This window comes from Physcomitrium patens, chromosome 26, assembly GCF_059467195.1.
Source record: "Physcomitrium patens ecotype Gransden chromosome 26, ASM5946719v1, whole genome shotgun sequence".
NCBI classification, from domain to species: Eukaryota; Viridiplantae; Streptophyta; class Bryopsida; order Funariales; family Funariaceae; genus Physcomitrium; species Physcomitrium patens.
Window position 1 is genome coordinate 2,281,134 of NC_143435.1, and position 15,300 is coordinate 2,296,433.

Sequence of the window (15,300 nt, forward strand, 5' to 3'; positions counted from 1 at the left end):
AGGAGTAGAACTTAGCAGTGATGACACTTTGACATAACCCTTTTCTTCACTCCGAGCTCGTGATTGTGTTCGTAGGGAATTCGGGAATAGCGAGTACGAGGTTTTTCGGTCGCGGTGAAAATGAGCTCTTGCTCTCCTCCACTAACCTTGGCTGCATCGTGGTCGAAGAGTGATTCTCTGGCGATGATGTAAGTTGATGCTTCAAGCGAGCTCATGTCACAGTGCAAATCTGAGATTTGATTGGGGTGAAGAATTCTAAATGCAGGACAGACACGAGTTATTGAAGTTGCTAGTGCTTACAGACGCAGATCCAGATTTATGCTGAACTGGAATTGGACGTCGTAAAGCACCCAAAGGAGAGGTGAAAAATTAGTCGCCATGATGGCCACGATCAACAAGTCGAATTCAATGAGGCGGTCAATGTCCGGGAGATTCATCTCCTTCGAATCGAGCTTCTCCTGGATCAGCTTCGTCATAATCCTCAGCTGCGGATGTTCCTGTGTATATTTGTTGCATTCCGTGGTACTGAGTAGGCACAAGTTCTCAACCGTGCACAACTTTTCATCTTCGGTCACCCAATGCGATACCAATATTTTCACGGTTGAGCAGTCGTTGTTCGCTTCCTCTACCAAAGATCTGAATCGGACCCAGATGGAGACTGTGAAACGTACCCAGGCTCAACCAAAGGAGGGAGCAGCTCTTTCTCGAGTGGTGTTTGCGATTGCAGGGGCTGCGAAGAATTGGCCTAAAAGGAAGGAATATGTCAAGAAGTGGTATAACTCAGCTGAAGGCGTACGAGCAATTATATGGCTTGACAAGCAGGTGAATGAGACGTGGGAGCCGGACGCTCCTCCTTTCAAAGTTTCGGGTGATACTTCGAGATTTTCATACACTTTCAAGGGAGGGAGGAGATCCGCGGTTCGACTTGCGAGAATTGTTTCTGAAACTTTCAGGTTAGAGCTGCCGGACGTGGACTGGTTCGTGATGGGCGACGACGACACGTTTTTCTTCCCCATGAATCTGGTGAAAGTGCTCTCCAAATACGACCACAGGAAGATGTATTACATCGGAAGCAACTCCGAGACCCACTCGCAGAACGTCTTCTTCTCCTTCAAACAGGCATTTGGTGGCGGAGGATTTGCCATCAGTTACGGATTGGCCATGGAGCTCGCCCCCATGCAAGACTCCTGCCTACTGAGGCAAGGGATCCAATCAATCTGTTGGCTCAAAAAACTTCATTTGGACGTTAATCTTTCACAGAGAATGAGCTTTTTAAGCTTTCTTCTTTTACACTCCCAACTTGGGTTTTTTTGCAAGTTTTGCTAGTTCTGTTCGTATTGAAAACAGGGATACTGATAGTGGAGTATGTTCTCTGCTCATAAACATATAATTTGGCAGTTTCTAACAATCACCCGTGGAGTGGGATACGACAGATACCCGCATTTGTATGGTAGCGATGACCGCGTGTTCGCGTGCATGTCAGAGCTCGGAGTGTCCCTCACCAAAGAGAGCGGCTTTCACCAGGTGCGGCTGATTTCTCAATGATCCTGATATTCACGAGGGTTCTCACAAATTCATGTAAATTGCATGCGTTTGTTACGAGTCAAGCTCGAGCTGATCGAAGAGATCGGCCTACAGATGGACATCCAAGGAGATCCCACGGGGTTACTAGCGACGCATCCTCAGACTCCTCTAGTGAGCATACACCACATGGACCTTTTCTACCCCATCTTCCCCAACCGCACAAGACTAGAAGCCATGGATCATTTACTCAAAGCTGCGGAGGTTGAACCCTACAGCCTTCTGCAACAATCAATCTGTTACGCAGATCATGGGAATTGGTCAATATCCATCTCATGGGGTTACGTGGTGCAAGTCTACAAAGGCTTTCTGACCCCAAAAGACCTGGAGACACCCTTGCGGACATTCAACACGATCCGCCGGAAGAACGCCGACGTCGACTTTTCGTTCAACACTCGCCCGGTTCCCCAGGGGTTGTGCATGCGACCCTCGCTGTACTACATGCAGTCGGTCAATGGCTCCAGTGCAAGAATTGATGGCTTGATTGAAAGCATATATAGGAAGACGAACGATTTGAAAAGACAAGGAAAGTGTGCCGAGAAATTGCGACCTCTGACCTCGGTCCACAGGATCCGGGTCTTGAAGGAGCCAACGAAGGACTCGTGGTTTGAGGTAATCAACTTCTCGGCACAGTTCCATCAGTAGTATAACCTTATTAAATGGGTACACTACATGATTTTAAGTAGGCACAAGCACTTCGCTACTCGCATTTAATAAATTATGTTTTGACCACATGAAAGAGAAACATTTTCCAGGTCGAAGTATAATTTTTTTCACTTAGCTTTCATTTGGGTACTAAAGCTTTGCGTGGGCTCTTGTCCAAACAGGCGCCCCGAAGATCGTGCTGCCAAGTGAAGGACTGGAGCACAGATTCTATCGAAGTGCACTTGACAGGTTGTCAACATGGTGAAACTTTCCTGGGCATCACCGAGTAACCTCACGCTTCGCTTCGTATCGCAGTAGAGGGACAGATGGAGGCCCCAAAAGGTTCCAAGAGTTTGCGAAACTTCCCTTCTTTTGACCGATGCTGAAGAGTAGTTTAATGTGGAAACAATTCTCTCATGTAGCTCTTCATTTAATCGTCGACAGTAGTGCACACAAGATTTAGTGTAGGAAGACCTGGGTATGGTTTCAGGATGAAGAGGTTGAGATTATTGTCTTCACAACTTGTGAGAAATTAACCTATTTACCTTGACTGCTTGAATTTTGGTGACCATGCCAAATCTCACAATAAAATTCAGTTTGCTCTTTGTGGATGCAAGAGAACTCAGCATCTCTTCGGGCATATCAGGGCAATTGTGTGTTGTGCTTTGTTTGCTGTTTTCTCGAAAGGGGACTCTTGTGCACCTGACCTCCGATGTTCGCTTCACGATAAACACATCGATATTGTAGACAAGGTTCGGGTAGAAAATTCGAGTATCTCTGGAGCGATTGTAACATTATCTATGGTCGGAGAAGTGGAAGAATCTCTGCATGTTCTGATGTCATCTCAGTGGCCGCGGTGGTGACAAGCATGGGGGAATCATCACAGCACAACTAGTTCAATCACGATCGTCAAAGCCAGATTCCAGACAGTTGTTGGAGCTACACAAGAGGATTTCTGAACTGGAAACCTCGAAAATCGGCCCTCGAAATCGACGTGCGTAAGTCTCTTTCCCTCTGCATGACATCGATCTCGGGCTACGAAAATTCGCTAGCGACTATTCTTAGCGATTTGGGCTTCCCGAAAGAAAGTTTATTTTATTGCGCGATCTAGTGGCCCACTCCTGCTCGTGAAGATCTTGGTCTTCTAATAATGCCCATTCCAATGTGGCTGACGAAGCAAGATATGAGCTTCTCAGCATGGATACTCCAATCAAGCTCTCACCGAGTCGGAGAACTTTGGGGTCCCACAGATGAGCTCTCAGAGCTTGTGTCAAAGATACTATTCCAGCTTGGCTCATTCATGCACAGGAAGCGGCTCCTTGAAACTTCAATTTGCGGCAGCAACAGCGAGAAGCCCTGGAACTAGGACCTTTGCAAAGCAGCGCTGCGGCGGAGCGTCCATGCAGGGCACAAGCTCCATTTTAAGTGGAAATCGTGTGCTTTTTCTTTGTGTCTGGACCTCATGCAGTATAGTTTCTTCTTTTATTGCTAGATAGTCCTTTTTTAAAAATCATTTTGAGATACAAATCATTTTTACAAATCATTTTGATGTGGATTTCCTTTTTTTATATTGTATTGTTTTGTTTTGAAATTATTGAGAGCATGAATGCGCTGAATAAAAATAGAAATGTAGAGATCATTTGATCAGTTCTAAGTTGAATAAAAATACTTATTAGTTCTTTTCTTATTTTGATTTTACTACTAGCCAAATGGCATCATTCTGTACTCATGGTAAAGGTTTCTACCAAAAAATCCGTCATTCATAACTACATTTGAAAACTCATGTTTTGAAAGATACAAATTATATATATATATATATATATAAACATAGAGGTCTAAGTGAAAGTGATTATATTCTTTATTCTTAGTTGTAAATCAATGCTATTTGTATTGGTATAATTATCCTAACAAGAACTGTTTTTAACTCAAAAGTGACAACTTTTTAAATTTTGCATTAGCTCATGCTTGTTTATGTATTACAAACACCTAAAAAAATACATACAAACACTGGCTATAGTCATTTGGTAACTTAAAAATAATTAAACATACATTTCAGAAAAGAAAAATAAAAAAATTGAAAAATATATTAATCTTCTAATTATTCTTTAAATTTTTATTATTATTGATATTGCACTTTAAAATAATTTTTATTTTTATAAAATTATATATATATATATATATATATATATATATTGCAAAAGTGTTTAAAAAGAAGTTGTAATGTGGGTTGTTACCATTAATTAGAATATACTTTTATATTCAAGTGTAAGAACTTCTAATTCTCTTTTTCTTTTAATTTTTTAATTTGAATATTTTTACTCATTTTTTTATTAGTGATTTAAAAAAACTGGTCTAAACATCATTAAGAAGACAAAGTTAATATTCTAATATATAATTACTTAAATTATATATGTTTTTCTTTTTTTTCTTATTTTTGTAATTAACATCTAATTAACAATTAGCAAGTTTAATTCTTTATTTACTTTTTAATATAAATATAAATTCTTAATCATTGCATTGGATATTTTTTTATATTTAATTTAGTATTTTTTTTAGCCAATCTAAGAGTCAAAAAAACTATTTAGTTGAGTACACTATTAGTGAAAAAAAATATTTAATTATCAAATGATATTTACATAAATTTATTATCAGTGCTAATTTTAAAATAAAATAAAAAAACTTTCTTTTTTTTCAAATATTTCTTAAAAAGACAGTTAGTTTGTTTAATTTTTTTATTTTATAGTTTCTAAGTGAATCATAAATCACTTTTGAAAAAGTTAATAATAGTGATGTAAAATCTTGGCCAATTATATTCTGAATCATGCAAAGAAAAAACATAATGAAGATATACATAAGCATTTAGAAATCACTTTAAAATCTACTCTTCAATTTAATTTTTTTAAGAATTATAAGTTAGTTATACAAAGTTATTTTATTTTAAAACATTCAAAAGTAATTAGGTTAGAACTTCAAGAGGATGGATGCAAATACATCAATGGTAATTTGAAAGAGCTTAAAATACCAACAACTATACTTGTAAAAATATAGCTCCAATAGTCCTTCAATTGAAGCATTTAAATCATGTAAGCACTAAGAGATTTCTTGCATGGATATTCATGTATTTAAAACTATTTTTAACACATAGTTTTATTAATGCTAAAAATAATAGAAAAACACAATTTTTATTTTAATATATTATTTTAATATATTTTAGAAGAATAATTTCATTAAATTATGATATCGTGAATTTTAATATAAAATGAATAATAGTAACATTGATAAGTTATATGAAAATACTTATTAATTTTGTACAAATTGTTATCTGTGCACCAAAAAAGACTTTTCAATGCTATCAAATAACTTCTGAAAAGATTAATATTCTCTTGAATGCAAACATATATCACGAGTTCTCAAAAATAATATCAAATACTAATGTACAGACCCACTTTGCTTAATAAGTATTAATTGCAAGGTAAGAGTGATGATTGAAAGATCAAATTTAGCAAACATCTCACAAACCCATTTTACCAAATTTGTAACCAGGTGGGCCATTTGTGAGACAATATTCTCATGTAAAGCATGCCCCAGTTCTAGAATCAGATCCTGTAGCATGGCCTGGTAAAGATGCTCTAAATACTTATCATCAAATCAGCTTCCTTTCATGATTACAAACAAAAAATAGATAAAAACTAAAAAAACTAAAACAAAAATAAAGACGCTATCAAACAAACACTCTTAATCAGGCCCCAACTCTTTCATTCTCAAAACTAACGCCATGCATGAATCACTCACTGAATGAGCTGGGTCTTAGAATGACTTTGTTTTGTTGTGCATAGATTTGAAGCTCTCTCAGCTCAATCCAGTTTTCGAAAATGAGTGTAGGCTTGGGATTAGAAATAGTACAAAGTGGGAGAGTTTTGCAAAAGCAAATGGCTCAGCACTTCTTCACATGGAAAAGTCTGTCAAGCTGTGCCAGTTTCGGTTTCGCTGCGGATCATCAATTCATTGAATGGGCTGCTGTATGCGCAATGCGGTACTGCACTCTGACAACCGAAAGCACACAAATGCTGCTCATCGGTGTTCATGCCCCGCCGTGCACAATTGCTTGATGGGAAATCAAGCGAGAGAGTGCCCTTCTGGAGGAGCCACATTTGTCACGCGCTCTTCAATACTCGCCCTGCTTGAGCCCACAGACTCTGCCTGAGAATATGACCACCAACACAACGGAACAACAACGTAACGCCCATCAACACACTAACTTACATGAATTGTTGCTGGCAACGTATCAAACCTGCAACCATAGATTCTGAACCAGGAGACGCGAATGCGCAACTGTCGTTTGCTGCAGTTTTGATTGTTCGTCTCTCTGGAACTCGCTTAAAGATGAGATAAATCTTGTGAACATATTCGACATTCCCGCTGTGACATAAAATATAAGTGCAGAGCTTCGCGATGCAATCTGCACTTTTGGCCGAGAGAAGCGTAGAGACTCATTAAGAATGTAGGTTTTAATTTCTAGACGAATTGCACCCAATGCTCCACACTTGCGACCAAAGACGAGGAGACCCTGCATACGTTGAATCCAACGTCTCCGAGATCCACTCTAATGTTGGTCAAAAGGTTTGTGGACAACAACCGTACAAGAGACGTTCCTGCCATGGCTAGGAAGATTGGAAAGCAATCGCCACAGTCTGCATAGAACTTATCACCAACACAAGAGAGTAGAGAGTATGCTGAGAATCACCAATGACAACTGGTAACGCAATTACAGCGTCCATTTCAATGGATGAGAGCATTCAATACGTCACGCCTTTCACTAGAAGATGGAAATTCCTGCATACAGTGTAGACAACATAGTATTGCCAATTGTTGAGCACCAGAAGAAAGAAAAAAAAACGAGAGCTCAATCTCGCGACATACAAAAGAGACAGGGACTTGGCAAGGGCGACAGCATCACAAGCCATGGATCTTCACGTGTGATTATTAATGGCGCAAATTGTTCATCAATTTTCGAAGCCTGTAACGAGTAATCCTAAATGACCGATCGATCCTGAATTGTAGTGTGTGCCGCAGCAGGAGCTAGGTTATGAGGATAATCCCTAAGAATTCTTCCAGAAGCGGCAACAGAACTCAAAAAAGAGCTGCAATCCGTGGCTGAGGCAAACCAAATTTGGCGACGTCGGTTATAGGTGGTTGCTTGTCGAGGCAAGGGGGAAAGTTCAAGTCTATCAAAAAGGGGGAGGCTTCTTGCAGTGCGCGAGGCTTCGTCTCAGGGTTGTCGGAGTTCAGAAACACGGAGGACGAGGAATCGCAGTCACTAGTGGAGCTGGTCGTCTCCGGCATGACGGCAGGTTCTATGGCTATGAAACCGTGGTGATGAACTTTGCGATTACCCGGCGACCATTGGGTGGACGAGACTTTGAGGGCTGGCACTGAAAGAGTCAGGGACTTCTCCACTCTGCTGGAAGATTGTTGGAAGAGTGTTTGGATTGGTGTTGACGGGGGACGCTTGCTGGATTTCACGACCTCAGCAACATCACCAGGCGAGACGCCGTAGAAATCAGCATTGGTGTTTTGGTTCAGATCCTGAGCCATCTTGTGAGCCTGGAGATGGTGATCGTGTGGCATCGCTCTGGCCGAGAGGTTGAGGTCCACGCAGAAGTGCCATGAGGTTGTGTCGGAGACAGCAGTGGATCCACAATTGGGATTATCATTCAGGATTTTTGGGTGTTGATGATGAAGGTGGCGTAGTTTGTGGTTTTTCGGAGGCGTGGACCACGACTTCAGGGTAAAGTTCAGATTCGTGCTCTGGTCATCGCTGGAAGGCGCGCAGGCAAAGTTAGTCTTCGCTTTGGAGCCTCGCAATGCTCTCGCAGCTGCAGGCGAAGTTTCCAAATGCTCTCAGATAACACAAAACCCAACAAAATGAACGTGAATTGGGCGTCAAAGAAGCGTGTGGATTATGATGACAGGATGCAAACGAGGAAGATGCCTACCGCTATCATACGCTCTTGCGGCTTCCTCCGCGGTATCAAAGGTTCCCAGCCACACGCGCGTCTTCTTCCATGGGTCCCGGATCTCAGCTGCAAACCGACCCCAGAGTCGTTTCCTCACGCCTCTGAAATGCACCCCTTGGCCCGCCTGCCTCCTCTTCGTAATTCCTTTCTCTTCCCTCGAAGCCATACTCGTCATCCCCCCCCCTGCCTCCTCTTCGTAATTCCTTTCTCTTCCCTCGAAGCCATACTCGTCATTCCCCCCCTGCCTCCTCTTCGTAATTCCTTTCTCTTCCCTCGAAGCCATACTCGTCATTCCCCCCCCTGCCTTGGTTATTGCGAAACTACACAACAATCTTCCCAATCGCGCAAGCAAACCACCCCGTTCACTTGGAAATTGGATGCTCTCACTGTCAACAACTAAACAATGAACACCACACACTGTGAACAACAAAACAACGAACACCACACATTGATTGATGCCAACATCTTCTCCTCGCCACGACCTATGCTTAAAATTCCAAAACGAACTCAAACCAACAATACTTTCACAAACATCGAAACGAACGAAGCCCTCACCACGCTCGACGTCCAGGGTTGGTTCCCTAACAGCCTCACACTCTATTTCCCTCTGCCACCACAAACCCAAGTAATCGAAAGCTCAAACTGCAGCCAATCAAACGCGTAATTGCCAATGTCCTCTCTAAAAGTCTTGCATCGACATTCGAATTCGGTCGCAGTTCAAGCAGCCACTGCTCATATATAAACTCAAGCTACCTCATGCTAGGCTCACTTTGAAGGAGAAACCCAGGTTTATCCGTCCCAGAAAACTAACCATCTTAATTACGATACTCGACGAGTGAAGAGACACCCAGGTGCAAATGCGTAGCCCGCAAACCGAGACAAATTGCTCAGATCCTGCAACCAAAACCGCATCCTACTCTCACTTTTAAGCTCTATGGGTCTACTAGTCCGAGAAGTCCATAGGCTGTGGTCCCATGGGGGGGAGGGGAGTTGCTAGCAGTGATGTGATCCGCCGCAACAGTGCAGGCAACATGGAGGACGAGTTCCAGTGACCACCACCAAATGGGCCGCAAAGGAGCTTGAATATTGGGCGGGGGGGGGGGGGGGTGGGGGGGGGGGGGGGGGTTAGACGTCGGAATTCAACAAAGGCTGATGAGAGGGATGGAGGGCTCGTTGCTAGAGGGGGGGAGGGGAGTGCACGTTCGATCGAGCGGGCATGCGATGGAGGTGCTGCGCCGCAGCGGGAGCGCAGATTGAGCGATATAGCGGCGTTGAAGGAAGGAACAAGGCACGGCCATCGAGCCAGCAACCACAACTCGCGTCGCGTCGTGGGTGGAAGACCAACGAGGCTCGTCGCGCGCTACGAAGGCCATCCTTCCTTCGTTCCTTTCCTGTTGTTTGTTGTCGGCGCCTCTCAGAAGTGGTTATTTTTTGCCTCTTTTCCTTTTTCTCTCTCTCACTCTTTTGTCGGCGTTGCTCAATTGTTCAGGTCTGGATGACTCACTCCACAGTGCCCACAAGGCCTATTTCCACCACTGCTCCCCTTGCCTATGCCAACTCCTCTATCAGAAGTTGAGTTACAAGTTTTATTTTCATGTTTTATTATTAAATGCTCTGTGTGCATGTACAGTAGACAACCCATTTCCAATAACTTAAGCATTTCAGCATATATCCAATAGGTGTAAAAATGGAAAAAAAAAAAAAAAAAAAAAAAAACTCCATGTAGGAAAATTGAAATCAAGAGGATTTTAAGTGTTTTCAAAAAAATTGATCCAAAAATAGAATTTATATAAATGATTTTGCTAAAGATTCTCTTGGATCCATTTCCAACATTTAGGCCAATCTAATTCCAACTGGTGGTAGATTACAAAACCAAGAATCCAACTTTTATAAAATTGTGTTGTGTGGCACCTAATAATGTTACCAAACTTCATCTAATTTTGTACTACCTACAAATATAAATGTGTGGATAATGCCACAAAAATGCAAACATATAGTCATAAGTAATCCATCATGTTTGAGTTGAATTTTTGCCACTATTCTTCCTTGTTTCCGCTCATCTCCAACCAATATTTCACACATCTTTTAATCTACTTCTAACAACTTTTTTAAAATTTCTTTCCACCATAAAGTTGTATAAGACATAAGTAAGGTATCAAAATATATTGCATATTTGTGAGGTTTTTGTGGATGGGCGATTGCTACAATTGCAACATAGATTGTATAGGATTAACATAGTTCTAAAACAAACCTCCAAACAAAAAATAAAGGTTGCTCACAAGTTGCAATTCTAACATCCATGTGTATTGATTAGGAGGCTCCAAATTATATTGCCTCTTTGCACTCCATGTTGGAATCTCAGCACCAACAATCCCCTCATAGGACCGCTTTGCAATGTTAGTAGGGCCAACAATACCCCTGCAGTGCTAAATTGCAACCTCAAATCTCCTTATAGTATTAACTTGGGCCAAAATTCTCTTATACTCCATACATGAATTTTGATGCCAGATTGCTCCAATGATCTTCATCACCCTCCCATAAGTTGCAAAGCAAAAGACTTGGCTTACAAGACTAGATGAGCTAGGCACAATGACTCTTGTTGTGTCTACAAATTTTAATATTGTATCTCCTTTGTACATGCAATTGCTTTGTGCACAACTAATTGTGAGGCTTTTCACTCAAGCACCTTGAAGGCACATTCTTTTGCCAAAGTGTCTCGCTTAAGTACCTTGCAGGTATGCTCTTTTATAACAACTCTTTGCTCAAAAGCCTTGTAGGCCTATTCTTTTGCCTTTGCAACTTGGTGAGCTTCTCTTAAAATCCTCATTTCTTCTAGATCTACTAATCATTTATGTTTTGAGTCTTCTCTTCAAATTTGTGCTTGTTCTTTCTTTCTTTCTTGTTCAAGATTTCAATTTTTGATTTGTTATAGAATGCTCATATATGCCTTTGAGGTTAGCATTAATGATTTAAAAAATTCACTATAAGGCCCACATTGTGTTTCTTTGAGTTGGTTGTATCTATAATAGTAGGGAGCATTAGAAAATAAATTATGGATTCTAAATTAGAGCATACAAGGTCTAATCCACCAACTTCTTCCATTAACTTCAAATCCAATATGTTTGCATATATACTAAGTATATTTGACTAATTTGATAAACTTGAAGAACTTGACAAATAAAATGATTCTAAAGAAGAAGAATTTATTATATTATATAGCAAGCTTATCAAATTTGAGCAACTTGATAAATAAATTATTTTTAAATATATTTATTTATAATATCAATTAATAAGCTTGTTGGCCATAAGAACCATTTCAAATGTAGATTTATAAATTATTTTAAAAAAAATACCAAAGATCTTATAAATCATTTGGCAATCTTATTAAGTCTATAAAATTTAAAGATTGACTTTCTAAAATTAAGAAATAATTTTTAAATTTTCTAATAATATTATATAAATTTAATAAATTAAAAAATTAATTTAATCCAAAAAAGATTTATCAACTTATTTGGTAAATTTAATAAATTAAAAAATTAATTTAATCTAAAAAAAGATTTTTCAACTTATTTGAAAAACTTAATAAGTTTAAAAATTCTAAAAAGTATATTTTATTCAAATAAGAAATTTTAACCTATTTAATTGGAAAGCTTATCAAGCTTAAAAAAAATAAAATATCAAGTTCTTTCAAATATAAAAGGTTAGCTAGTTTATTTAGCAAGCTTATCAAAAATATTAAAAGTTTCAAATTGTTCTTTTTAAAGATCAAAGATATTCTATTTATTTTCTTATGGTAATTTTTAAATCAACATAATTTTAAAATATATTTTTTAAGAATTATTTTTAGTATATATTATTATTATATTTATTTTTAAAAAAATTAATATATATATATATATATATAATATTTTAATTACTATTAATTCTTTAATTGTGATCTAAAAATCTTTATTTTTTGTAACTCCTTTAATTTTTGATGTTTTAAATTATATAAAATACATTCTTTAAAAGTAAAATTTAACTTATCAAATTATTTAATCAAATATACATGTATTTTTAATTTTTTAATTATTCTAAATTAAAACATTTTTATTTTATTTTTAGAAAACTTATAAAAATATTATGTTGATTTTATGTAATATATAATTTATTTTATTTCTTTATAAAATTAAAAAAGAAATAAAATCAGTTAGGATTTTTAGTATTTAATTATTTTAAGTAGTAAAAAATTATAAAAATACTAAATTACCTCTTGTTATAACATAAAAAGTACAAATCAAATTCCAATGGATATTAAAATATTCCATAATCAAATTTTTAACTTTAATTATTTATTTTTGTTATCAATATTAATACTGCACATGTAATTTTAATTTAAATTAAAAATATTTTATTCCCTTGTGAATCTATAGATTGGCACTACTTCATGTTTTAAATTTGAATGCCTTTTCATTCATTTTTTTTCAAAAATTCAAAAATTCATATCTTGACATTAATCATGTATTTCTATTAGTCCATATTTGTCTATTTTTATCATTTATTGATGATTTAACATATCTAAAATAATGCTTGCATATTTAATTATGAAATCAATCTTGACATGAATCTATACTTATATTAATCTTTCTTTCAATGTACCAACATGTTATACATCAAAAAAAAAAAAAAAAAAAAACCCAAAAAACCCAAAAAACCCAAAAAACAAAAAAAACAAACATATGTCAAAAAACTTATTCTTTACCAAAGTTTCAACTCATCAAAGCTTGTGGTTCAGCTACCTCAAAGCTTGTAATCACTATAATAATTTCACTCAAATCTCTTCTTCCTTTAAAATTTTAAAAATTCTTTAGACAACTTATCATTGTTCCTATAAGTAGGAATAATAAAAAAACTTTAAACTTACATCTTACTTAAGTTTTTTAATATCTACTTTATGAATATTCACGGGACACTGCTTTACCACCTTTTAATTTGATATTGTCACAATTAATACTCCACCTTTGTTAGAGTGGAATATATCTTCAAGCACAACATAATTGATTTAACCTTTATTTTTCACATCACCCAAGACCAACATAATCTACCCAACCATAACAGAAAAATAAATATATAAATAAATACTTAAAATCTCCCACCCCAATTGGTTTGAACCAGGTGACTGCCAAGCACAGTTAACCAAGACCATCTCAGCTAAGTAAAAACCAACAAAAATAAATACAAAAACAACAACAACATCTGGTTATTCTCATCACCAGTGCATAAGCAAAAACGAAATACATCTACCAGGAGCTCTCCGCTCTCATGTTACTTGCATGCAGCAGAGCGATGTTACAGCATGTAAAGCACGAGTAGAACGTAGGTTGGTTGCATTCTGTGCCAGTTCACAAAACAAACCCAATTCACTTTGTGCCTCATGATCTGGGTAAACGTGATAGTAACAAGCATCAAAATCATAATTTCATTGAACTAAGAGGGAACAAGCCTGGAAAACTCGTGCATTCAATCCAGTGTGAAAAAAATATAAAAAATAAAAATAAAAATTGATAATGCTTTCATTCTATGTTTCTCACACTGGATTTAGCTGAAATTCAACATCATAAAGCTTCTTCACAGAAGCAATCATCTACTCGGAAGGTTCAGTACTATCCGTGAGCCTATGAAGTACCTGAAAAAACAGTCAGGCAGGTTTTGAAACATGTCACACACCAACGACAGGGATTCAAGTCTGAATATGCATTCGCTGCGCACTCTTTACAGGCTTCTCAGACCCACATTTCAATAAAGTGCACATGGATGAATCACACTAGGGATATACAAGAATCAAACGCAATATTAAATGCCTGACTTCTTTTTGATCTTTGTGATTCAAACCCATAAACAACTGAGGTAAAGCTTTTGAGTCCCTAGACTAGAGGAAGTTCCACTATATGAAAACTACACTCAAATTGGTTGCAAAATCTTCTTCAATGTTTTGTGCCAACTAATACACACTACATAACATAATAGTAGTAAATCTTCTAGAGGAGTTTTTAATATTAAAAACCTTGATTAATATGTTTATGTTAAATTAGATCGAATGTTAATTTAAACAACTCCATCTTTAGTATGTATTTTCATATTATGTATACAATCTCATATTTTGTGTCATAAAAAGAAATTTATCTTACTTTATACAGTACTATTATTAGCATGCAATCTTATCTTATGCATCTAATGTTGCCTTATTTTATACAAACTTTCCATAAATATTATAAAATACCTCCTTATAATTAATTAGGCACACATGACAAAAAAAAATAAAAATAAAGAATCTTTAATTTGTCATTCTAATACCTCCTCTTTTTATAACTACCTAAAACATTTGAGAGATCATTTGGCTTTTAATATCCTTGATGTTGACCTTCTATCTCAACAATTTTTTGACCATTTAATGTACCATAATTTACTCATAGTCCTTTTCTACAAAAAGTTATTTTTTGCACAAAAACAATGTTTATTATCTTGATCATTTCTATTTTCTAAAAAACAAAGCAATGTTACAATAGAAAAGTAAAATTAAATTAAAGATATATATATATATATATATATATATATATATCATTTATAAACATACTTTGTTTTCTTATCAAAACATAGAAGTTATCTAAAGTTTGTGCTTGTTAAGTTTACTAATTTAAAATTTGATCACATTTATACCAAGACTTTATCTTATTTAGATAGATATTTAATTTTTCATTAATTCATTTTTAAATATAAAATACCTGAAGTGAACCTTAACTTAAAAGCTCAACATTTTACCAACCATGTATTAAGAATATTACTCCATTTATATGAAAATATTCATTTGATGCCTAATAAACATATTAGTGGTTCTCAATTAATTACTTCAAATAATGTCCATAAGACTATCATAATGTGCTACCAAATAATTTCTGAGATGATCCAAACAAATACTTCAGCTAAATTCTCAATCATAGAAAAATTAAGCTTCTTAAATATTAAACAAGAAAATACAAACATGACTACACAATAATTGACATCCAATGTTATTGATGCA

At 36.7% G+C, this 15,300-nt stretch overlaps 2 protein-coding genes across 4 annotated transcripts; one reads left to right on the forward strand and one right to left on the reverse strand.

Annotated features, from left to right (window-relative positions):
* Window positions 1–58: 58 nt before the first annotated feature.
* LOC112277824 (uncharacterized) lies at window positions 59–2,645 on the forward strand. 2 transcript variants are annotated; one of them, XM_073531564.2, is made up of 5 exons: window positions 59–188; window positions 303–1,199; window positions 1,434–1,524; window positions 1,639–2,193; window positions 2,409–2,645. In XM_073531564.2, the coding sequence occupies exons 2-5, from the start codon at window positions 379–381 to the stop codon at window positions 2,514–2,516; spliced, it is 1,575 nt and encodes a 524-aa protein (XP_073387665.1). In that variant the 5' UTR covers window positions 59–188; window positions 303–378; the 3' UTR covers window positions 2,517–2,645. The 2 variants fall into 2 exon arrangements, with proteins under 2 accessions (XP_073387665.1, XP_090104294.1); XM_090248168.1 differs by lacking the exon at window positions 59–188 and having other exon boundaries at window positions 255–1,199.
* A 4,546-nt stretch (window positions 2,646–7,191) lies between these two features.
* On the reverse strand, window positions 7,192–9,334 carry LOC112277758 (uncharacterized). 2 transcript variants are annotated; one of them, XM_024510455.3, is made up of 3 exons: window positions 9,055–9,334; window positions 8,223–8,639; window positions 7,192–8,102 (listed from the first exon to the last, which is right to left on the reverse strand). In XM_024510455.3, the coding sequence occupies exons 2-3, from the start codon at window positions 8,533–8,535 to the stop codon at window positions 7,357–7,359; spliced, it is 1,059 nt and encodes a 352-aa protein (XP_024366223.1). In that variant the 5' UTR covers window positions 8,536–8,639; window positions 9,055–9,334; the 3' UTR covers window positions 7,192–7,356. The 2 variants fall into 2 exon arrangements, with proteins under 2 accessions (XP_024366223.1, XP_024366222.1); XM_024510454.3 differs by having other exon boundaries at window positions 8,799–9,334.
* Window positions 9,335–15,300: the final 5,966 nt, after the last annotated feature.

Coding starts and splice junctions, on each gene's coding strand:
- LOC112277758 (XM_024510455.3), bottom strand. CDS start 8,535: ATGACGAGTATGGCTTCGAGGGAAGAGAAAGGAATTACGAAGAGGAGG. Junction 8,103..8,222: donor CGCAAGAGCGTATGATAGCG/GTAGGCATCTTC, acceptor CTTCGCCTGCAG/CTGCGAGAGCATTGCGAGGC.
- LOC112277824 (XM_073531564.2), top strand. CDS start 379: ATGATGGCCACGATCAACAAGTCGAATTCAATGAGGCGGTCAATGTCC. Junction 1,200..1,433: donor CAAGACTCCTGCCTACTGAG/GCAAGGGATCCA, acceptor GGGATACGACAG/ATACCCGCATTTGTATGGTA. Junction 2,194..2,408: donor CGAAGGACTCGTGGTTTGAG/GTAATCAACTTC, acceptor TTGTCCAAACAG/GCGCCCCGAAGATCGTGCTG.